At 40.7% G+C, this 25,041-nt stretch overlaps 1 protein-coding gene across 4 annotated transcripts; it reads left to right on the top strand.

The window, feature by feature from the left end:
* Positions 1 to 2,486: 2,486 nt before the first annotated feature.
* NGF (nerve growth factor) lies at positions 2,487 to 25,015 on the top strand. Of its 4 annotated transcripts, none has more exons than XM_010724362.3 (4): positions 2,487 to 2,731; positions 20,938 to 21,077; positions 23,473 to 23,661; positions 24,206 to 25,015. In XM_010724362.3, the coding sequence occupies exon 4, from the start codon at positions 24,218 to 24,220 to the stop codon at positions 24,935 to 24,937; it is 720 nt and encodes a 239-aa protein (XP_010722664.1). In that variant the 5' UTR covers positions 2,487 to 2,731; positions 20,938 to 21,077; positions 23,473 to 23,661; positions 24,206 to 24,217; the 3' UTR covers positions 24,938 to 25,015. The 4 variants fall into 4 exon arrangements, with proteins under 4 accessions (XP_010722664.1, XP_010722663.1, XP_003213013.1 ...); XM_003212965.4 differs by lacking the exon at positions 2,487 to 2,731 and adding an exon at positions 5,800 to 5,884; XM_003212966.4 differs by lacking the exons at positions 2,487 to 2,731; positions 23,473 to 23,661 and adding an exon at positions 5,800 to 5,884.
* Positions 25,016 to 25,041: the final 26 nt, after the last annotated feature.

The following is a 25,041-nucleotide window of genomic DNA, read 5'->3' as shown; positions in this document are numbered from 1 at the left end:
GGAAATCATGGTGGATACAATCTTTGCATCACTGAAAGAAAGAAAAAACGCTGTGCGTGAGCTTTGCAGTGCTGCTAGAGGTTGACTCCATACCTGGTTTTCCTCATAGTGAAACTGAAAAGCTGCACCTTCATCCCATTTCTGATGCAGAGAACCACGCATCTCGCTGCAGAACAACTTAACACACATAAGCACTCCCACACTGGCTCAATCCAAACGTGCTTTTGGCCTGGACCTACGTCTCCAACAGTGATCAGCAGAAAATGCATGGAAAACAAGTGCAAGAAACGAGGAGTGATTCATTCTTTGATATACCCTCCCAGCTTACTGCCTTTTTTAGTAGTAACGACAAGTTGTAACATTGGCAGGGAGTCCAGCTTTTTACACTTCTACCATTTCTATTGTTGTCACACAATAGAGAGCTCGGGTCCTGGAAGACAAGTATAAAATGAAATGTTTCTACATCATTGCTCTAAATGCAATTATTTGCACTTCTTTTAGCCTTTCCTTAAAGTCTCTTTAAAATTTACCACCAAGGGCAAGAAGATATCAGAGAAAGGAATAGTGAAAAGCAAGTCCATCCTTTGAAGTCTTCTCGTGCGAAGGCAAGATCCTTCCAATAGAGCACATTCTTTAAGCTATTTTAGAATGTCCCAACAGCTAAGCCTTCTACCCTTAATAGTCAAACACAACTCATTCCAAGTTTTATGCTTAGCCTATGTTCCTGATTTCATAACAGGATTTCTCATTACATCTTTGCACTTCCTGTAGATAGGCTGAAAGGGACTACAGTCAGATGCAGAAACTGCAGCCAGCCATAGGTGGGCACTGAAATAATTTCTATTAGAGCATGGAAGGAAAATAGTAGAGACACCAGACCACGTGTGTTCCTTGCAAAATGGCATCCAGGGAGGTTTTTTTTCATGGAGAGAGAGACTTCATATAGAAGTCCACAGCTGTCTGACAAGTGCTTCATGGTTTCCAAAGAGACTTCAGATTCCAATTCAGGCCTGCTTCAGCCAAGTGCAGGAATCAGGCTGTACCAATTTTTGCTACATCCCAGAAGAAGCTGTGCAGTTACAAAGCAGAATATCTTACAACTTTTCAGCTCTTACAGAAGAATAGGGAATAAACATCTATTTTAATTTTGAAGAGTGCTAGTCTTCAAAATTCATGTAACATTTAAGACTGTAAAGAGCAGATATGCTCTTATTTGACCCTCCTCTCAAAGCAATATCTGAGTCTGAAGGTGTTCCAACACAAGCGCACGCTTTGCATATTCCTGAAATATTTGTAATTACTGCATTCTTTCAAACAACCACGAGGCAAAATCTCTGCTGAGTCTGAAGAGTAATATAATGTTTATCTCATAGCTCTGCTTGGTCTATGTGTTGCTTCCATTAGGGTTACATCCTATGTCTGTAACAGCAGTTGCCAATCAAGACATTCTGGTTTTCAGTAGGCTCAGGCTTCTGAGATGTTTTAATTACACAGCCAACTAACAGAGAAAGAAAAGATTAGCGCAGATCACATCCCTAATTCACCACAAGTCAACGCTTCTCATCACCACTTGGTTTGAATTGCAGTGTATTAGAAATGTATTGTGTGCAAATCAATTTTCCAATGTGCTGCATTCTGTGCGTCATCGATCCAGTTCAGAAGCCATACAGCTGAAACAGCCAAGAGTCTGCAGTCAGTAATTGTTTGTCTGACCTATTTATCCATAACCCACCAAGGACTCTTCTGCTTTTTTTCCAGTAACTTCTGCCACGCACATAATACTATAAAGATACACGAAGTAAGACACAATAAACCACTAGATTATTGTTGTTTTTTTTTTAAATATATATTTTTTTGTCACTAACACAAGAAAAGAACTTGCATTATGACAATTCCTGTTCACCTCTTGATTAACACAAATTTGGCAATGGGGAAAAGTTCCCTCCAGGTGAGTAAAATGGGAAATATTTACTATCACTTTACATCCACTTTAGCCCCAGGACAAGAACTCTCAGACAAGTTTACACAAGATAGCTGTGTTTTCTAGGCATTTTTAAAACTGATAATTTTTCTTTTAGGTAAAACAAACACTGCCACTTTGAATACTTTGCTTGAGATGTTTAAAACTCTTCTTGCACTCACATCTAAACACTTCCCAGCATCTAGGAAACATCTTTTTCACACGGGGACTTAATATTACAAGGATGTATTACGTCTGCACAGACAAATACAGATATAAGTAAGTGTGTTGGAAGAAAAAAGCGTCGTTATCCTCATCCCATTCCTCAATATCTCTCAGAGCTTGAACTTGTGAGTCCTCTCTCAGCACCCTGACTCCTCTGTAAAGTGGCAAGGTTGTAGGAAGAGCAGCTGCTCTCACCTGCGTTACTTCCACAGCCATAAAGATTTCAGAAATAACTCAGAATAACTTCAGAATAACTGCTTATATTTTTTTAGCAGCTTTTTTTTTTTCTTCAAAGGGCATTGGTTCTAAATGGAAAAGAGCAGGGGAATCTTTGAACTGGTGACTGAGCACCTGGTGAAGGGGTGCTGTTGGCCTAAGGAGCACATTGTTGGCACCTGTGCTCTCCCATCTGCCCAGAAGGGCTGGACCCAATGCAGAGCCATCCTGGGCTCAGTTAAGGGGCAGCCACTGAAGGGAGAGCATCTCTTGGACCTAGGCTGCTTCCTGAGGAGTGCTGTGATGCCAGAGATCCTTTCCACCATCTGGGTGAGTTTAGATCTTCTTTTTGTATTTAACTATTGGTCTGCTTGTGAATACTTTGGTATTGCCTGCAGCCTGTCAGCAGCTGTTCTGCTCCTTTTTGAGCAGGACGAAAAGCCTAGTTGCTGCTTCTCTAACATCTTCCCTGACGTGCTTTCAGCAGCACAAAGACACCAACTCCAGGAGAAATGCCCCTACAGTCCTTAAGCCTGCTTATAATACTGTGTGTCCTCCAAAGTGCTGATGTAGAATCACAGAATGGTCAGGGTTGGAAGGGGCATCAAGGATCATGAATCTCCACCTCCCCTGCCACACGCAGGGCCACCAACCTCCACACTTAATACTCGGCCAAGCTGCCCAGGAGCCCATCCAACCTGGCCTTGAACATCTCCAGGGACAGGGCATTCACAGCCTCTCTGGGCAGCCACTTCACCACTTCATCACTCCCTCTGTAAAGAACTTTAGAAGGAAGTGGTGATGTAGGAAGGCAAGGCTATGGCAATGCACAGCTGCTGTTGAGGGCTTAGGTCAATGCTTACCTCAGCCCTAGGGTCAGCAAAGCACAAAATGCTTTACCTGTATTCGTAGCTCTCAATGGTGATGCTCTTCATTTTGGTGTTAGTACACTTGTTTTTCTGAAATGCAGAATGTTACTGTGCTGTATGGCAGTACTTCTCGGGGACATGCTGAATTCATGTAATCTTAGGGGGAATATGGTTTAAAGAAGCTTTATACAAGATGCCATGGGGACTTGGAACTGTTGTAGTAAAGGCAGAGAAATAAGTGGATGCAGAGAACCAGAATTTATTAATTCTGTGCTCACAGAAAACTATAGAAAGAGTTTCCCCTCTGATTCCAGAGCACACCTTCCCTTATGCAGCTTGACATCACTATCCTTCACCTTTCATGCAGCAGCTTGTCAAAGCAAGAGAATCCTCGGCTAACAGAGGATAAAAGAAAACATGCATGTGGTAAAACTTAAATCTGTGTTTCAAAGCACTGCTAGAAGGAGAAGATGTGACCTCTTGCAATGCTTTCAGCCACTGAGCTCTGCCTGTAGCAGTCCACCTGGAATTAAGCCCACTGCAGCGTGCCCACAGCACTACACCTACTCCAGAAGCTAAAATGGTGTTTGTTTGTGGTATGTGGGAACATAAAAGCAGAGAATACGTGCCAGTGCTTTATCCCAGGGACTGCTGCAGCTTTCTTTGCTGGTGTGAACTCAGGAGGTAGAAGAATAAGGTGCAAAAGGAGTGTTTCTTTGGACAGAAATAATGCAACAGATTAAGTACAAATACGGTATGTTAATGTTACAGTGCCCCAAAGAGCTTCTGTGGCCACAATTTTAAGAAAAAGGCAGCTTTTCCAAGAAATCTATTGTAGAGCTGCTAAGCATTAATGTCTTGTCTGTTTTGATGCCACCGTGGGCTGCAACGCTCCTTCAAATGCTGCAGCACAAAGCCCTCATCTGTGTATGTTCTAAGAAATAAGTGCAACAAAATGCTCACTCAACACAAGAATAGTTTGGCATTTCTGCAGTGAAATATGAAGGAAGCTAAGGCCAAATTCTGAGGTCAGGTTTTCAGGCAACGCTTTGCCAAACTCTGATGGCTGTCTGTGCAAATGAAGGCATCACGCTTTGGCCTGTGCCTTGGATAATGTGTGGAAAGCATTTTTCTTCTAGAAAAACAAAGCAATTTGAGCTGCGTAATTCTGGCAAACTGGGATGGTAGTTCTTGCACTTGCATTAATCGTTTTATATATAGAATTTCTTTAAAGATAATTCAGGCTATTTTAAAAGGACACTGATGTAGAGTCCAGCACTGAAGCTGCTGTTATATTTGGCACTATGAGAAAGGAATAAGAATTGTCTTCTAAGTTTAATGAGATGTGAAGATCTGCTTGGTACGTGTTCAAAAAACAACATATCCATGTGGCAAGTAAGAAACACCATGATCTCAAAGCTGTTTTTCCTCTTGCTTCACATCTTTATGTATTATCTTCCACATGTTGGTGGTTTTTTTTCCCTTGTCCAAAAGATTGTAGGGATAAGTCTCTCTGGATGGCTGCCCTCTTCTGGGTGGAATGGAAAGATGTTTGATTATTGCCACATTGAGAAAATGCAATGTTCTTATTTTCTGAGGAGGACACCCTAATAATTTTTGTTGCTTCTCTGTGCAATCACAGAGGTTAAATGATGATTTATTTCCAGGTGAGATCCCAGGTGGTTGTCTTGCATTTCTCAGTGTAGTTAGCCAACTGTCTGTGGCTTTTCCTTATCTTCTGTATTTCTCCACTTTTGTATTCCTTCTGTTGTTTATCAATACTTAAAACACACCGTTGTTTCCTTGCTGCAAGTGCTTAATCCTCCTTCATAAAAAATAATGGAAAACATTTCCATATCTCTTTACTGCTTAAGGTAAGCATGTTAAACACAGAATATTATGGCTGGAGGGGATTTTACATAATCTTTTCCTCTTCCCCAAGTCAGAATCAAATATTTCTTTGCTACTCTTGAGCTGTGTTTGGCTGAGCCCTGTTAAAAAAAAGAGGGCCAATAGTGGGGATTTCTGCAGGCAACCCAGTGCATTGCTTCCCCAGTTAACTATTAGCGTTCCTTCAGATTTGTTTATCAACAGATGACATCAGTAAAGGACTCCAGAGATGAATTTCCAAAGGGCCCATTAATTACAGAGCCTGGAGTTTCTTTAATTTGAGTGCGGGGATTAAGATGCAAAGTAGAAATGCTGAAGACCTAGGGGAAAAAAAAAAAACAACCCTTAAGGAGTGTCAGCTCTTGACAGAGGAACCAGGAAGTCGGAGGCTTTTCTCGCTATTATGCATGCACAGTCATACAACCAGTGCATGCTTTCAAACTTTCACTGCACATCTGTCCATCACTGCACGGGCTAGGCACCAAGCCAGCAGCAGAATTCCTACGAGTCTGTGCAGCTCCCACACGTTTACAGCACTAGGACCCTGAGGGAGCTTGATTTCTGTGAGTCAGTGCAGCTAGCTGAGCCCTGAGAGCAGTGAATGAGGCTGGGAAGGCAGAGGGAATGTGAATGGCTCTTCTGGCTTGGGAAAGTATCCGCAGACCGGGGTGCTACAGACTACAAAACAGCCTGGACAGCCCTCCAGATTCCCGTCCCCTCTAAGGTGAGTGACCACACAACAGCAGTTTTCACAAAGCAAGTCGTGTGGGATTGAACGAGTTGTGGAAGTTTGGGATCTTCAGCATCAGTCGATGTGGTTTTTTGCTGTGCAGTGATTTCTGCACTCTCTTGAAGAGGAGTGTTTGAAATACAGAGTGCTCCTTGCTTAGAAAGCCCATTTGCTCAGAAAAATGTTGGTCTAGTGAAGCTGAGGATCGTATCAGCTAATGCATGTTAAATTGTCTGCATGTTTGGAGTGTGTTCGTAGGGCTTTTGTGCTTAAATTCAAAGCTTGAAACAAATCTTTTGTAAGAACAGTTTAACCTTAAAGGAAGGTAAGTGTTCTCCTTGTGGTTTTTATCCAGGTAAATAAAAATGTAGTTCTACTTGCACAGCGCTGTAGTTACTTCTATATGGAAATTCTTTATTGCTTTAGTTCTGAATATAAGGCTTAATTATTTTTTCCTTTTCTTTTATGGCAGTTCTACTGAAGATAACACTTTTTTTTTTTCCTCCCCAAATATAAATAGGAATTCTGTTAAATCTAAATGTGAATGGCCTAAGGCAGAAACCTTCCAGCTGTAGGGACGGCTGTAGGTTACACCATCTATATCCTCTAGGATGTCCACTTGAAAAAGCTTACAAATTGCCTTGACAGACTGAAACTGACAGTGCTTATTGATTTATACTGGGTGCTAACGCTGTTCTGTCTGATGCATCAGTCAGAGGCAAAAATGGGGACCCCAGTCACAGGGGCAAGAAGAATTTTGTGTGCTGGGAACAAAAAGTGCTTGTGCTTCACTTGCTTTCTTCACTTTAAATTTCCCTTATATGCTCAAGGAGTTTTAAAGAAACAGGGGAAGTGAGCGTGCTTGTCAGGCTGGTTTTTCCAAGCTGCCACAGCTTCAAAGTTGCATTGTAACTATAAGACAAATCATTGATGGGTGTTTTCAAGCCTCAGTGTCACAATAAAGCCTTTTTCATATTTTTTTTTTTTTTGCAAAGCCTAAGTAAAATGTGACAATTATCTGCAAAAAGGCAGGAAGTGAACTTGCCAGTAAGTTCATTTGGTCTTTGCACTTTTGAGCTGGTTTAGATATGATGGAAAACAGGCTTTTGTGAAAGCCTGAAAGTGACCCTGACAACCATCTCAAGTTTATCTGAAAGTCAGAAGGTTACAATACTGCAGTGTTGGGATGGAGAACCAGTAAAATAAGAAAGATTTGTCCCTGAAAGACATTAAAGTTAGAGATGAATTGTTTTCTAATAGATCTCAGTAAGATCTGGAGAGGAACTCATTCTGATGGATGTGTGCAGCACAGTGATGGTCGTGTCACATCTTGACTGGTCCCAGCCCCTCACCTGAAGGGATGCATCAGTCTGACAGAAATGATAGCAAAGAAAGTAACTTTGGCTTTATTTCTCTCCCTTAGCAAAGCAATGTCCATTTTCTCAATCAAAAGCTCAAATTATCTTTTCAGATGTCTTCATTTAAATTCAGTGGAAAATTAGCACAAAGGATTATTCTAACCCACATGCTAAGTAGTTATTATATAGAGTGATAAGCTAGCATTTTTGCAGCCATTACGTAGAGTAATTCAAACATCATATCTGAAAAATACTTAAAATAGATATAAAGGTTGGCACTTCTGAGGTCAAAACGTCCTTTTTTAATAGGATAAACAGAACAGGGTCAACACATTTAAAAACTAGATCACTTCTATCCATAGAATAAATTACTGCTTCATGACTTTGGGCACAGAGAAATGTTCCTTTAAGTGTAAATTCCATGAATTGCTTTTCTCTACAAGATGTTCTTAGAACTAATAGAATACTGAATGCACAACAATTAGAATCAATTGAATTCAATTGAAAGCATGGAGGAAAAAGCATCCATAACTTTAAGGAGGTAACATAGTTCTGCCACTTGTTTCAGTTCCTAAGAAGAAATGTTTTTAAAAATAAAAGGTTAATAAAATTAGTGCTTCATTCCAAAAGAGTTAATATTCTAGCACCAGAAGTCAAATGATGGTATTGGTGGGCTTAGAAATGTGTCTTTTTAAATATTAGCCCAATAAAAGCTAGTGAAACCCAGTACCTATTAAATGGGCTGCAGTGATGGTGACCTCTGCAGGTAACCACCCTCTCACCAGAAGGAGTTCAAAGGCTGATTCAGAAACTGGTAGTGAAATAAAACATCTGATATGCTTGGAGAAATGGAAGATAACATCTCTTCCAGCACAACTTGTCTCATGGTAAGAGGCACATGTAACAATGCTACTGCTTTTATTTCATAGTAGAAAGGCAGTTCTCCCTATTCTGCATTTGATAGGCACACACTTATGCAAGCCAATGTATTTAAAGTGTTTCTGTGATTGAAAGATCTCCTGCTTTGGGATGGATGTCCTATGGGATGTGGCTGTGCGAAGTTCCTTTTTTACAGCTCTGCTGAATTAATTACACCAAAAATTTGTGGCCAAGCAAAGCAAGATCCTTTCTGCTTATGCCAAGATATGGTAGTACCTATTGAAGTGATTTATGTGTCCTCTATCTGCCAGATTCCACTAACATCAAAGCTACTTATGTGTTGTAGATGGTGGCAGGAAAAAATCAGACTTTTGATAGATGCCCAGAATAGGACATATAGATCCTGAATATTACTTGTGGTTCTCATCATTATCCACGTCTTAGAAAAAGAATGAAGTAAAACAAGAAAGCACGCTGGCTGTGTTGGTGGAGAGTTGTAAAGTCAACGAAGCTGGCGAGAGTTGACTACAATAGCCTACAAGTCAGCATGTTTCTGAGTGTGTTATGTCCAAATGAAGCACACCCAAGGACACCACACTACACAGCTGCTATCATGTGTTCAGATGGATGAGAGTACTTGATTACTTACAGGCATAATGCCTGGGTGGTTATCATCATTTGGATGATGTTTAAATTACACCATTACTGTATAGCAGGAGAAAACACACAAAGTACTATTCAGAACTTGGAGCTTGCATGCAGCCATTAAAATGAAAAATACCATATTAGGAAGTAATTCTTTGCAGAAAGAGTGGTGATGCAGTGACACTGCTGCCCAGGGAGGTGGTGGGGTCACCACCCCTGGCGGTGTTCAAGAACGGTGGAGATGTGGCACTGAGGGATGTATTAACGGCCATGGTAGATGTGCTGATAGTTGGACTTGGTGATCTTAGAGGTCTTTTCCAACCATAATGATTCTATGGTTCTATAAGCACGTAGGCATCAGGTTGTACCTACATACACCCATGAAAGAGACTTCACTTAAATCCAAAATGAAAATGTTTTCATGATGTATTTGGAAATAGTGTGCAGGATGGCTTTACTGCTAAGCTTCTGTGGTGCCACTGAACAATGAATGAAACACCTCTGACTCTTCCTTGCCTTCCAGGCAATGATCCTTTGCTAGTAAAGACTTTTTTTTTTTTTTTCCTTAGCTCTTGCCTTTACAGTAATGCTTTGAGATTTTTACAGCATGGTAGTTCACAGTATCAGAAGATCCAAATCAATATCAGATTCCCATCCCCTACTGCTGGGAACAGTTGTATTGTACAAACTTGGCATCCAAATTTCATTGTACTATCCTTCCAAAGAAAATATTTCATGGATATTTCATGCACACAGCAAAAATCCTGGGCTGGATTTCAGAATCCAGACCCCTGCATGCTCTCCCCTCAGTCTGACAGTAATCCCTATAATGTTTTTCTGAACAAAACCCTGACCGCTTTAAGAAATCGTACCTGCAGTAACCAGAAAACTTGATGTGCTTCCTGAATTAAGTGTCTCTGGGCACAGACCATTACAGTGATTCCAAAAAAAAAAAGTGTCTGGATTCTTGTTCTTTGTTCCAAAATGTAATTTCCTATTTCCAAAGATAACAATGTGCTAATAAAAGATCAGAGTGTACTCCCATTGAATTGTTGCATATTGAAGCTGTCGCTGTCAGTGCAAGCAGATCCAAGCACAAAGATAGACAAAAAATATGTAAAACAGAAGATGATTTCTTCCATGTCATTTTTTGCCTCTGTTTACATAACATCGACAGAAGTATCATCACTGTACGTGTTATGCAAATATGAAACTTCAGGAATAAAAATGAATGCATTAAGTGAATAACTGTCAGGATGATCCTGCTTCCTTGTCATAGCAGATCATTTATTTGAGAATTCTCTGTTTTCTAAGCGTGGTTTTATTTGTTTAGGGATTATTGTTTAATTATTTTTCCCTATTCTTAATCAGTTTGTATCTTTTCCCTCTGTATTGTATGGTCTTTTTGTGGTCTGGTTTATTGACTTGCTTTGCTTGTCTTTATTTTGTTATTGATACAACTGTATTCAATCCAGGCCATTAAAAAAAAAAGCATCGGAAAATTTTGTAATGGAAATTAACCAGGTACCTCATTGCAGTGCATTACTTTGATTATGACACGTTCAACAGCTCTATCTCAAAGAATATCTGTTTTTTCCATTTTGAAATATATCTTTTATTTCTGGAAGCCCTTCTGGCCTGGGTGACTCAGGTATTAAACACCGCTTGTTCATAAAGGCATTTCTTTGCCCTGCGGTGAACAGCACAGCCTGCATTTTCTGAAATGCATCATTTCCTGTCCATTATTTCATGATCCTTTCGAGATATTCTGTGTAGCAGCCCCAGCTCTGCAAGGTGTTTATGCTTGTGCTTTACGACAGCCATATGAACAGCTCTGCTGAAGTATGTCAAGAAAAACTCACAGTTCTGATGAACGCAGCTGATCGGTGCAGCTGTGCTGGAATGCCATCATTGCACTTATCATAGAAGTTATTCTATTAAGGCCCTTAGGAAGGGTCACCAGGGCACATCTGCAGAGGGGCAGTATGCTGAGTTAACTGCAAACTGGTTTTTCACTGCAGCTATCAGTTTCTTTTAATTCCCTGTTGCCTTCACCCAAATGCTGTTCTTAGGAGGGCTGAACATAAAGGTAAAGGGAGAAATTAATTCTGATTTATGTTACCTAGTGCAGAAAACCAGACTGAAAAATTAGCACTATAAACAGAATGAAAGTTGGTGGGTATTCAACATGTAGTTCATAAAGGGCCCAGTGGGAATTGGGAGTGAGAATTTATATTGCTTTCCACATTCCCCAAAACTCACATGGGGAAGCTCCATAATTCCTGGAGAGTTAATATGGCATTGTGTTAAGACACACAGCCCAGGAAACAGTTCTGAAGTCTGGAGAAGAGCTCTGACAAAACCCTTCACCCTTTCTCCTGTTTCTTTGAGCTTTATTACACTTTTCTCCCAGCAATGCCATCGTTCAACAAACTATAAAAAGCCACGTAAGAAATCCTCCGTTTCTGGTGTTTATTTTGGGTGAAGCCTTGTTGGCATTAGAAGAATTCATCACCTTACGCCAGCGGAAAAATATAAAAGTAGCTATTGTTTACTTTGTAATATCTTATCTGAGGCTCTCACACCTCGTTTGCACAGCCTGTGCTATGTAATAGAGCTGGGTGAAGAAGATGTTTAATTCCAGGTGCATGATTTGCAGCCAGATGTCTGTGTTGTAACGTTTGTCATTATGGGGCTGCTAATTGAAGACGAGTGCTGTGTCATATCGTGGAGGTTACAGGACGATTAGGGACACATTAACATGGTTTTAAGGTGTTATTTGTGCTTGGAATTTCCGATATTACCCATGGGATGGAAGAGCTTCACATGACAAATATCCAATATTTTACGTCAATGCAAGCAGGCAGTAAAATTGTGAAGCCATGTGAGTGCAAGAAACAAGATGACTCATTTACAGATGTGCTGATGATAAATTCTTCATCACTGCACATAACCTGGGGCATCAGGAACTAGACTAATGTTGAGATAACCACTGTTTTTCCAAGTGGACAAACTCTTGCCAAAAATTGACAGGAACTTTCTTCAGCTTCTGTTTGAAACGCTCGCTGCTAGATATAAGAAACAAAACCCACAGAAATAAACTTTTTGGGATTGATTCCTCTAGCAAACAACAACTGAACTTAACTGACTTCACTCCAAACTATCCCATTTCCCTTGCAGGTGGGATTTTTGCTGCTCGTAGTAATATCTGCAAGAGTTGCAGTAGGTTGATATCTTGTAAAAGCTTCCAAAAATTTGCTGCCTTCTGTGAGTCTAAATCAGGGAATTTCTGCCACTTATCTGTCCCAGAAACAAGGCAGCATTGCAGCACTGTTCAGAAAGAAGGATGTGAAAGGGCAAGTGCTCTGTGTTCCAGTCCCATAATCTGTGCATTGCAGTGTAACATAATGTAAGCTTGTAAAAGGGGTAATAAATTTCCAGTTGGAGGGGGCCCTAGTGGAAATCTTCTAATTGTTTCCCCTGCAAAATGCGAATTTTCAGGAATGGCTTAACTGCATGATTGAGAGAAAAAAAAAAAAAATCCCCACTTTCCATTTTATCAAAAATTCATGGTTGATATTTTGAAACAGTTGATTGAACTCAGTCACTGGGTCTTGATTACAGTCTACCATTTCCTCCTGCGTAGGCTGATCCATAGGGAATGCCATTCATTCCAACACTGAACTAGAGCAGGATGACTCAGATGATTAATCAGCTTTACTTTTTCTTATTAAGAAGCAAATATTTGACTTCCCCATCTGCTAAAGTGATGAGTGTCAAGCTCATGTTATAACACACATCATTTTGGTCATCCTTGACTCATGTTCTAAGAGAGGGAAAGTAAACTTGTAGCCTATGATCCGTTATACAGCTGCAGGATTAATGAACACAAATAGCAGTACTGTTGCCTGTGTTTTCTGTTTGACATACAGTCCTTGTCATCTGGGGCCTTCCTTGTTGTTTTCTGATCAATATTTGTCCCTAATTTGGAAGCAACCTTAAGCTCATGGTTTATGGGTTCTGACAGTGGTTATCTGTCAGCTGGTAGAAAAGCAGCCACTGAAACCTGTATTTTGCTAAATCACTTCCTAAGCTAGAAATGAGAACAGAATCTGCAGATGAACCACGTCCCTAATCTTCAATTCAAACATTTGCTGAATTTATGATGTTAACAATTCAGTTAAAGATTCTTCTTGCAAAAAATCATTATAATTAACCACAGAGCCTTTTTTTTAGGTTAACCACAACAGAAATGCAGCCAGTGTGCAAAGTTTGTGATCACGGTCATGAAATGGACATAATGAACCAAGTAAACAAATTTCAATTAAAAGGCACAGTGATTCTAGACAGACAAACCATCACTCTCCCAGCTCCCAACTAAGTAGGTCTCTCTGCAGGGAAAGGCTGCCAGCTATGGGGAACAGTTTAGAAAGTTAATGACATTAAGAATGGGATTCATTGGCGATTGTAATTCTAACTTCACTAAGCATTGCCAGAGGCATGACATGAAGAAACAAGTACTATTTCAAGCAGACTGCAAAGCCAAGGGACAGATTAGCATCTGTTGGAATCGGCTACAGTTGAGATTATTTATCCTTGAACGTCACAAGTTTTCAGAATGCCTAAAATGATTATTTTTAAATTATTTTCACAAATCTCTGAATTCGGTTCCTAAATTTAAAATAACCTTTCCCTACGTTTTTGCTATATGCTTTCAAATAAGTGAGTGTGAGGTAACTCACAGTTAGAAGGCAGGGGAAGGGGCCGTTCTTTCAAATTACTCATTGTCAACTTTAACCTTTTATGTCAAAGAGGAACAGGGAGCAGTTCTGTTGCTGTAGTACAGTCGGTACAGCCTCCACGCTGCTGATTTTCACATTTAGGCTATGTTGCTGTGGACTTTGTTTCTGCCTTATCCCTCTCTATCCTTACTAATAAGATTAAGCCTTTGTCCACATTCTTCTAATTAAAATGCCATAATTCTGGGAAGAGATTTCAGGCCTACTTTTAGCGTAGTAATCAGGTATTATCAGTATATCTGTGAGTTCAGGTTACCATTTTTTAATATGAAAGTTTGCACAAAGCTAGCACTTTGCATGCGGGCCAGAGAACATAGTCCTTACAAAGCATTATGTTATGAGTTATGTCTGAATATAACTCATTATCCACAGTGATTAGAACAGTAGGCTTCGCTTTGTAGTAGAGGCATCAACAACATCCAAATGTTAGCTGCAGTGCTGCTCAAGCTGATGAGTGCATGGTTTTGGAGATGTCATCAATAGTTTGAGCAACCAGAGGTTCCACATCTCTTGCTTGGAGCATTTCTGCATTTATCTGCAACGTTTTTCCCTTACTTAACTGTAAGAGGCATGTCCTGAGGTTCAAGTTGTGTTGCATGTACCAGCTGCAGCCTTTAAATGTTATTTACAAGTTATTATTTCTGTAGCTTCCCATAACAAGTTACCGTTCCAGGATTTGCAAACAGTGCCTCCTCCCACTTCATCTCCTTCCTCTGTATGCTGTTTTTTTAAACTATGTGGAGCAGTGCTGAAAAAGAAGTTTTTGTTTAGTCAGCAGCTTCTTGAGACTGTTTTGAAGAATGTACGGTGAGAACATTTTTTTGCAGTGGTTTGGTCATCCCAGTTCCAAGCATTTGCACATTCAATCTATTGATTTTTCATATTATGGAACTAGAAAAATGTTCTTGCCTAATATCATAAAAGACCATGGGGGCAATAATGTAGTAAATACAGTAGCAGCGATCTTCTAATCCTTCTAGAAGTAACCTTCTAATCTATTCTTAGAGTTTGAAGCTCTATATAAGGGGAAAGTCAATGAGCCACACATTGTTTAAGTGTGAACGATGCAACATCAGTGATTAGCATTAAGGTTTATTTAGACCTGGAACAAGGCCAGAGAATTCTAGGAGAAAAGCTGTGGAAACATGCAAGAGCATAACAAAAAGGAAATAATGCATCTTCCCTGTTACGCTTTTTGACTGTAGCAAAATCTGAATTTGGTAACCAGGTGATGATGATGGAATACCACAAATAAAAACTTAGGAACGTTTGTTCTACAAGGGTAAGTGGTGGGGTCTTGCATTTGGGTCGTAACAATCTATATAGCAGTACAGGCTTGTGGAACAGTGTCTGGAAGTTGCCCAGTGGACAAGGAGGGACACAGAGGTACTGGTCAGCATCTGGCTGAATGTGGGCCAGCAGTGTGGGCAGGTGAACAAGGCCAGTGCCATCCTGGCCTCCATCAGAATTAACGTGGCCAGCTGGGGAAATGCTTGTCCCCTTGTTTGCAGGCACATACCTCAATATCGTGTCCAGCTTTAGGTCCCTCAGTAGATGGAGGACAGTAAATTGTTCAAGTGTGTGCAGAGAAATGCAACAAAGTTGGTGAAGAGATGAGAAAATAATACTTTTGAGAGGTGACAGAGTGAGTCGGGGTTGTTTAGTCTGGAAGAGGCTGAGAGGAGAACTTCAAAGCTAAAAGTTTTTCTTGCTTAACTGTTCAATTGTATTGAATGTATGGGGGAAAATGGGTCACAGAACCATGACAGTGGGAGAACTGGACTGGGTACAAGATCGTTACAATCTTCAGAAAAAGCTCAGGTTTTGCAGTAAGAAGATATGCAAATATCTGCCCAAATCTTTGCACGTCACCCCATATGCAGCAGCACATGGCTCACTGGTCACCACTGTTTGTTTGCTACTCATTCCCAATCAACGTACCTCTCAAATTTAGTCCAACCACTTGTTTGACAATATACAATTACTTTTCTTTTTTTTTAATGCATTTTTAATTTTTTCAAAGGCATTTTAAATCTTAAGTATCATTCCTATGTAATCATAAAATCATAATTTATAAATATTTTTAACAAAATGAGTTGAATAGGGTAAAATAAGGTAGGCGTAGGCTGAGTGTGACTGTGTAGGGAAATGTATCAACTACAACAGAAGAAAGTCCATTTCTAAAGCTCATTTTTATTTTCTTGTCACAGTTTCCATATAGTCAGGTAAATGAAATCATTAGAGAAGGTCTTCAACCTTTAGGAAGTCTCCATAGGTCTCATGAAGGTAGAAGAGCTGATTAAGAAATATCAATGGATATCTTAAAAGTTGAGAAAACTAAAAAACAAAGGAGCATAGACAGCTTTTAGAGAAAGGAACTGCTCAGTAGGGATGCTGCATTATTTTTCAGGTTCTTCACCTTCTACAAAAGGGATTTCTACAGATAGACCGTAAGCTAGTGACCAGTTTGATTAAGTGATCTAATTGATCCATTCAGGGCTTTGACTTTTTTTAATGGAAGTTGCTAAATAGCATATACTCAGTTCCATTATTATATTATTTCTCCACTATCTCAGAAACTTCTAAATGATCACAGGAACATCCCCATTTTGTAAGATGGGAGTTTTATTTTGCAATCCTTTATCTTCAAGTTGTTTTTTAATGGAATAAAAATCCAATTTATCATTGTGAGCTCCTCTGGCCACAGATTTTTTATGAAGTGCAAGCAGCTCAGCAGAGGTCCAACAGACATTTGAAGTTTCTCTCAACTTCAGTCCTCTTTGCTGCCTCCTTCCTATGTTCTGACTTGCCAAAAACAGACAGAATTCAGCTTCCCTTTGGTATTTTCAGAATCCCCACCAAAATGCATTTGATGCTTTTAATCAGTATGAATGTATTGGGAGATAAGATGAAATTCCTTTTTGAGGTAAGGAATGAACAGAACAGGACAGTCTGAAATACACAGCTATTAAACGTCAAGAAGATCATTAATTACTATCATTTCTAGATGCTGTTTGTGCTTACATCATGTTCTGTTCCAAGTTCAAGGAAGGTCCTTAGATCCAAGGATCTAAAGAAACATCACAGGTTATGGAATCTATCTTTGAGAATCTGAACATGACATATCAGCTTACTTTGTTTTCTTCATTTTTGGAGTCATTACACTTCATGCATCACACTTCAAGATGTGTTCTATATCTAAACATCTCATTTGTTTCAAATTTGTTTGCACGGTGGTAGAAAAATGAAGAAAGATTTTAAAAAGAGGGCTTGAATTATTATTTTTTTTTAAAAGCTAGTATCACTCTTAGAATTCAGATGGTTCTTATTAACAAAGGTTTGGACAAGAATCAGGATTTACATTCCCTTCTGAATAGCTGGAATAAGATCATTAGTTGGAAAAGCTTACTGGCCCTTAAAGACGTATTTTTCTGCCGTAACTACTTTTGGCTGTAAGATGGGATACTGACATTGTAGTCTGATTAGCCTTTACTTTCTCTTTCCAGATGAATTCCAGTTTGATACTGGCAGTTTCATTATTAAACAACAAAAAAAAGAGTCCGAAATTCCAGTTCTTTCATGTGGTGTAACACATCTTTTAGTTCTCTAGACTTCATTTCGGGTCATTTCATATTGGAAACCAAAAATCCCAAGGTACACACCTGGCAGAACCAGCTCCGGAACCATTTGGAAAAGGTGCAGAGAGAGGAAAGGACAAGGTAGGGTGGATCTGTTTGCACGGATCTCAAACGTAGCCAACTTTGAGATGGATTTTTCCCATTCATGCTGACAGTAGTTTCCCTGTCGGTGCCTGAGATCTCCACTTGCTGCCTGGTGCTGGCTATTAGGATGTAGGAAACCCTGCTGTCCTATGAAACACACACACACTTTGTAGTCCATGCTGAAAGTATCAAACAAATCATCACGTGTCAATCTTAAATTTTAGGATATGCTTTAAAACATTGTTATATGGAGATTATATACAACTGTAGTAGGTTAGGTAACTTCTTTCTAGCCAGCATTTTTCTCTCTAGCTAACTTCAATTTACCAGTTTTATTCCATTGAGGCCATTGACTTCAGGCTAATCAGATTCACATGATTCTTCTAAAGTTGGTTTCTGTTATTTATTTTCAGAGAGATTTATCTCAAGTGGCCATTAACTCATTTTTCCCTCACTGCACTAAAGGGATTTCTATCCAAACTGAGATCTGATATCTTTAATTTCTTGAATATCAGTTTGTTATCTTATATATGATATAATTTTCTGTCAAAGCAACTTTGTGCATGTTCATCAGTGTGTAAATGGGCAGTCTGTCACAAAAAGAGCTGCATCCCATTGCAAGTTGAACCCTGTGTGTCCTGTGCAAGAATCTTCTCCTTGTTGTGCTCTTCTGTTAAGAGTCTCCGATGTCTACTGCAAGAATCCAGCACCTGTTGCTGCAGGCTGCATCTCTCCTATTGGGTAGTTTGGAGTGAATGGCCTGTCAAAGAAGCTAGAAAGTTGATGGGCAATAGACTTGATTTGTTTTCTGGGGCCAAAGTGTGTACAGAAATCAAAAGGAACTGTGATCCTTTGTTCCACTGATGCTGGCTGAGGTTGGGGACAAACAGAACTGGGGTTTTAGGAGCCCGTAGTGGTGTTCTGAAATCATCCCTTAAAGTGAGGCCCAGGTAGACAGGTGCAGGGAAGATGTCGTCTCAAGGCTGCTTCTTTGCAGAGGCATTAGCAATTGAAATATTTGGGTACTGGTTAAGGAGGATAGGAGTGACAAAATGAGGTGCTTGCAAATAAGTCATTCTGATTACTTACAGCCCAGGAAGAATAAAATGAAGCTTCAATATAAATGCTTTCCAAATTCTGATAGGTTTCTGGTTTGGTGAATCCTTACCCTGCAGATCATGATTCATAATACCCTTTTTCTTTAACTGTCCAAGGACAGAAGCATGGTGGGCTATCAAGCATCCTTATTATTCTCACTGCCTCGACTAAGGCTGTTGTCCATCCTGTGATGATGACCATGGTGACACAGTAGATGCATTGCTGCAGGGCAGCATTTTTCTCAGTCTACTGCTCTCCCTAGAAATACTCAAAGGAGCATTTCAGTACTGGAGGCCTTCAGAACAAAAGGAAGTGCATGAGACACAGGTAATTTCCAACTGGCTCTTCAGCATACATAAACCTCTTATTTACAGGATGAGTCACTGTAGATGTAATAGAGGAATTAAATCTTGAATTCATTAAAAATTCCCATTTTCTTGCTCATCAGCTCAGTGAAGAGACTAAGGAGTAGGAATAAGGTGTTTTTTAATTTTTTTTCCCCCAAAAGTTTGTAATCTTGAATGCATGTAAATTCTGAAGCAAGACATTAGTAGGATATTATATTCATCTCTAGGACTACTAGGTACAAAGGAATAGTGTACAGATGCTGTCTTCAGCATCATTTGAATAACACTGCATGATTTACTGGATTCTGCCACAGCTGGCAATCCGGGAAGAAGACAGCAAAAGAACTTAAAAAAATACAACCTTCTGAAAATAAACTCTTTTGTGGTTAAATAACCAGCCAGTTGGAACTGAAGCTGTGTTTTCTTAGGGTGGCAGAACAGTAGGAAAAGCTGTTGGATTATTTTTGGCAATGGTCACTATTTTAGATCTATCATTACTGAACTGACAGAGTACATTGAAAGGGTTATTGCTTTATTAGTACATTCTTCCAAAAAACATAGCATACAGAAGTGCTACACAAAGCAATACAATGAGCACATAGCACGAGCTTGGAAGATTTCAGATTTATGAAAATTAAGCTGTTGTATTTGGATCTTGGTAGCAGAACCAAACACAGTAAGCACGCAAAATGGCAGCCAGCTCTCTTGTGGACGTGTTGCAGGTGTAAAATGAAGTCAACTTTAAAAAAAATTGAACATTACTTTGTGTGTTGGTGTTAGGAGCATGTTCTCCATAGCAGCTGCACCTTAATTTCCACACTGAGTCTATCAGGATGCTTTGCTATATGGGAGTACCTTATACAACTCCTCTTTATCTTATCAAATGGGACAGATCAGCTACCTAAGTATTTAAGATGAATTTACAGTCTGAACCATACTCTGCTGAGAAGATACCTAAATACTAGATTCATCTGAGAAGGAAAAGAATGGTTTTCCTTTGATTTGGGTCTACATGATCATTTGCAGTGTTACAATTAAGATGAGTTATTTTTTGCCTTGATAGTAACCAGTAGACAAGCACTTAAATCTGTGCCTTCGTGTGCCTGCAAATTTTTTACCCTCAAATTCTTTTCAAATATCAGCAAAAATCAGATAATTCTTTGATAACAAACACCCATCTCATCATTCTCCTTTTGAATATCTACTGAATTCAGGTTATGATGTGCAAGAGCACACACGAATGAAAGATTTTAGGCATCAGCTCTTAACCAAAACAATTCCAAACAATCAGCAGAGTCCCATCACCACCACTGGATATGCTGTGTGATGTTTCATCTGTATTATTTTTTTTCATTGGAACTATCTTGTAGGTATTATAAATGCCTGTGTGGTCCTGGCAGACCTGCTTTAGGTGGCTCTACTTGAGCAGGTGGGTTGGAAGAGATGGAGGGAAGGTTTAGATTGGATGTCAGGAGGAAGTTCTTCATAGAGAGAGCAGTGAGGTGCTGAACAGCTGCCCAGAGAGGCTGTGGATGCCCCATCTATCCCTGGAGGTGTTCAAGGCCAGGTTGGATGGAGGCCTGGGCAGCCTGGGCTGGTGCCAGATCTGGAGGTTGGTGGCCCTGCTTGTGGTGGGGGTTGGAATTTGATGATCCCTGAGGTCCCTTCCAACCCAAGGCATTAAATGATTCCATGAGATGGCCTCTGGAGGTGCCTTCCAACCTAAACCATCCTGTGCTTTTGTCTCTGGTTTTGAGTGAGTACTGACGACATGTGGTGTGATCACTTGTAAGCAGATTTGCCTTCCAGATGAAGAAGATGGGAGGACTGAATCCTCATTTGTCCGTATCTGTTGTGCAAACTGAGCTCAGATGGTTACATCAGCAAGCATTGCTTTGTTATGCTGCATTTCTCCTGCTTACAGTGAGCCTGTAAGATGCCTGAGAGGGATTGGGGACAGTGGATAATTAAGTAGGGTCTCGTAAGGGGGCTGAATAAGGTATCTTGTCTTACAAGCACACTGCTTGTGAAAGCCAAGATTGGCACTTTAGACAATTAATACACCATAACACTGAAAAAGGCACAGCTCAGAGAGTCAAGAGTGTGGATTTGTCCCTGTACTCCTGCTGTCGAGTGGGGAACGGTACTGAAAACATGTATTTGCTGGCTATTTACTGAAACAAATACTTCTAATTCTAGTTGAACACTGAGTAAGCAACTCCCAGACTCAGCTACGCAGCCAAACTGGCCCGATGGCATGCTGCAGCCAACCCCAGCTCAGCATCTGGATGAAATAAAGACCTTTCTCAGGAGCAGCTTTTTGTGCAATATACTCAGAGGTAAGCACAGCACACACAGAGCAGACTGAAATCTTGTATTACCAACATCACACAGCAGTCCAAACATCTCTACCAGGGGAAGTGTTTGTATGAGAACAGGCAGCGGGGCATCTGATGAACAAATGAGGGAAGAAGTGTCATCCTGAAATTAAAAAGTAATTGATCTGTCTTTTGAAAAGTGAGGATGAGGGCAGTTTGCATTTAACACTCTTATTTTTTGGAAATGCTTAGTTCTTTGACACATTAAACAAGCTGCATCACTGGTATCTGCTAGCTAGCTATTGTTTGGCTAATAGGGGAGTTCCCACGTATCCTTTCTGCCCATATTCTGCCTCCAGAAATGCCTTTTGTGGAAAATGGTTTATTACACTGAGAGATAATTCACTTAGAAGTCACAGGGCTCATTAAATATCCTCTGGTTTTGTACAACTGTTGCATTTTTGGTGTTGAGAGGTTTGCAGTAACAGTTGTGGCCCACTTTACAAAGGCTGTAGTGCCAGCACTGGTACTGCTGTGCATCTCCCTGGAAGCTCAGGTGGCTGCACTGGATGGGAACTACGTGAACACTTTGCAGAAAGGACCATGAAAGAGTCCAGTAGCTAAACATACAACAAATTTAGAAACAACCCCCTAAAACAGCTTGTAAAATACTTTCACATCAGCAAAAGTCACAATCCTGACAATCTTAAGGCATGCCTATTCCATAAATGTTAATTTTTTTGCTTGCACTGTCATTGAGACTAATCCATTTTTTGAATGTTTTTTTTTTATTTTTAATTATTTTCTAGTAATGTTATAATAGATTAAAAGATTCAGTTCTGAATCTTCAGGAAAATACCACATATCCCAAATACATTTGCTTGTGTTTGGGCCACGATCCCATAGAATGCTTTTCCAGAAGGACAGGAAATACAAAGAAAGATTTAAAATATGCAACCTAAGAAGCTCAGAGAAAAAAGCATGGCGGAAAATCAGAAAAGAGCTCTTTGCTGGCATTGCTATGCCTCTTTTCTATAGAAGGGAATAATAAAAGTGGGTATTATGTATAAACACGATAGGCTGAGGCTCTTCTGGCATGTCTGAATTGTGCCTGGAGTTCATTCTGCAAACCTTTTCCATTAACATTTCTGTTGGAAAAGCTAACTTTTTAGAGATGCAGTGACCCATCTGATTTTAATTTGGTTGTTGAACAAGGGGTTACTCTTTGAATTGTGCACAGCCAAGCTATTGAGCTACACCTAGTTCTATTTCCTTGCACAGATGATGATGGCTGCTCAAGTATGAGCAGCATGTGGGCAAGCAGCAACCCTCAGCCTTCTTTTAAGTAAATTAAAGTAGCTGGAACAGTAAGGACTTGCTCTGTGGGAGGCAGTTGACTCCTAACCATCATATCATCCCATTTCTTCCAGTCCAAAGGCTGCAAGAACTGCTACTGTTGCTTATGGCATTTCTCTCTTTTGTCCCCATGATGCAGGGACTGTAGCATCTCTTCAGTCCATTTGGCATGTCCTGCTGATTTCTTAAATGCTTGCTCAGCCCTGCACAAACACAGCTGTTTATTTCATTTCAGCTCGTTTGAGATAAGAAGTATCCACACAGGACCCTATGGTGCAAGTCAGGGTTCTGCATTTTCTACAAGACTGCATCCTAGCAAAGACAAAGCTTTAGTGCCTCTTTGAATCCTAGTTTGAGAAAGCTGAGCAGGAAGGAGTGAAGTCAACAGTCATTGACCCAAACCCAGAAAAACATTAGGACATGCTGGGAAATCACAGCCTGATTCCTCCGTTTGAAAAACCCTGTTTGTCCAGTGGGTGTGAGGCTGCCTGCCTGCTGGCTGGACACTGCGATTCAGGGCCAGCTGAGGCACGTCATGCAAACAGAGCACCAAGACGGGGGAGGAGCCTGTATTGATAGGGTTTTATGTTTTTTCCCTGTTTATATCCTGTCTGTACCTCATAGTTCTTCACAGAGGAATACAGTGTCAGCCCTTGACTGCAATTTCAGATCATGTTTTCAGTGCCTCTGCTGCTGATTTGTTCCCTAACATATGGCTGATTTAGTCAACACATGGCAGTTACCTAATAAAGTATTACTGCTGCTGGTGTTCCAGCATAATATTGTTCTTAGAGATATTTTAGATATTTGTCCCACATTTTTCCACACCCAAACAGATGTGCACATTCTCCAGGCTACAGGAAGACTAGCACTCACTTTGGGTCTGCTATACAGGGACATTTGTGCAACTTCTTGCTCATGGCACTGAAAAAAGGACGGTGTGTTCCTCTGCCCAGTACTGTGACCGTAATGGTTTTAGCTATGCTCTACCTAAGATACCAACCAGAAATAGTCTGTCACCCATGGTGCTCCTATGTAATACCCATATTTGTCCTAATAGGCAGCCTGAACTTGGACAAATCCCATCTGCCCTTGTGACATGTGATGTCTGAGCTCTTCTGGGAAGGAGCGTGGGCTTTATCTGCCCCAAATCAGCAATGTGGTGCGTCCCGAAAGGGCAGATGGGATAGATGGAGGCTGCTGGAGGCTGCTGAGCCAGCCAGAGTGCTGGGGTCTGTCCACATGGCAGGTAAGTGTGGCTGGGAGTGTGTGCTGATGGCCGGATTCAGGGGGTTCCCCCACTTCCACAAATACCAGCTCGGTGCTCCCCACCCTCGCCCAAAGGACAGCCATGCAGACGGATGAACTAAACAGACAGCTATTTTAGCCAAGGTCCTATTTCTACGCTTGCTCCTCTGCAGGGTATTTGCAGCCAAAAGACCAGTGCTGGCCGAAAAGGTTATTGCAAAAATCACCAGAGATTTTACTCCTGGGAACATGCTGTCGCCATGTGGTCTCCGCATTAATAATACCAAACAAGTGCTTCATAGTGTTCTAATAACAAATACCAGAGGAATTAATAATAATCTAGCTATTATTTTCTAATGTTCTCACTTTATGAACAACTTTTATACTGTCTGAATGAGCTCTTCTGGAAGATCAACATCTGGTACCCACATGAGAACCTGATGAAATCTGTATGGTCCTGGGTATCTTACACATTTATTGCCAGCAACACCGTCTGTTTCTGCCAGCGTGGCTTACAGTAATACTACATTTTTCTTTTGTTCTAGGTGCATAGCGTAATGTCCATGCTGTACTACACTCTGATTATAGCTTTTTTGATCGGCACACAGGCAGCTCCAAAGTCAGAGGACAATGGTCCACTGGAGTATCCTGCAGAACACTCCTTACCCAGTACACAACAGAGTAACGGACAGCACATTTCCAAGGCAGCCCCACAGACAAGCCACGGCCGCTTTGCTTGGATGCCAGATGGAACAGAAGATTTAAATATCGCTATGGACCAAAATTTCTTTAAGAAGAAGCGTTTCCGGTCTTCTCGGGTCCTGTTCAGCACGCAGCCACCTCCCGTGTCAAGGAAAGGACAGAATTCGGGATTTCTCAGCAGTGCAGTCTCTCTCAACAGGACTGCCAGGACCAAGAGGACTGCACATCCCGTACTGCACCGGGGAGAGTTCTCAGTGTGCGACAGTGTCAGCATGTGGGTCGGGGACAAAACCACAGCCACTGACATCAAAGGCAAAGAGGTGACCGTGTTGGGAGAGGTCAACATAAACAACAATGTCTTTAAGCAGTACTTTTTCGAGACCAAGTGCAGGGACCCTAGGCCAGTGTCCAGCGGGTGCCGAGGGATCGATGCGAAGCATTGGAACTCTTACTGCACCACAACACACACCTTCGTCAAAGCACTGACCATGGAGGGCAAGCAAGCAGCCTGGCGATTCATCCGGATTGACACAGCCTGTGTTTGTGTGCTCAGCAGGAAATCGGGGAGACCCTGAGACGGAGCTGAACCCCACAGCAACATCCTCCTATCCCCCTACCTCAGCCTGTAAATTATTTTAAGTTAAAAAAAAAAAGGACTGCATGGTGTATTTATAGTTTA

Source organism: Meleagris gallopavo, chromosome 28 (assembly GCF_000146605.3).
Source record: "Meleagris gallopavo isolate NT-WF06-2002-E0010 breed Aviagen turkey brand Nicholas breeding stock chromosome 28, Turkey_5.1, whole genome shotgun sequence".
NCBI lineage: Eukaryota > Metazoa > Chordata > Aves > Galliformes > Phasianidae > Meleagris > Meleagris gallopavo.
The sequence above is the reverse complement of the archived record's forward strand: the minus strand, read 5'-3'. Positions and strand labels throughout refer to the sequence as shown.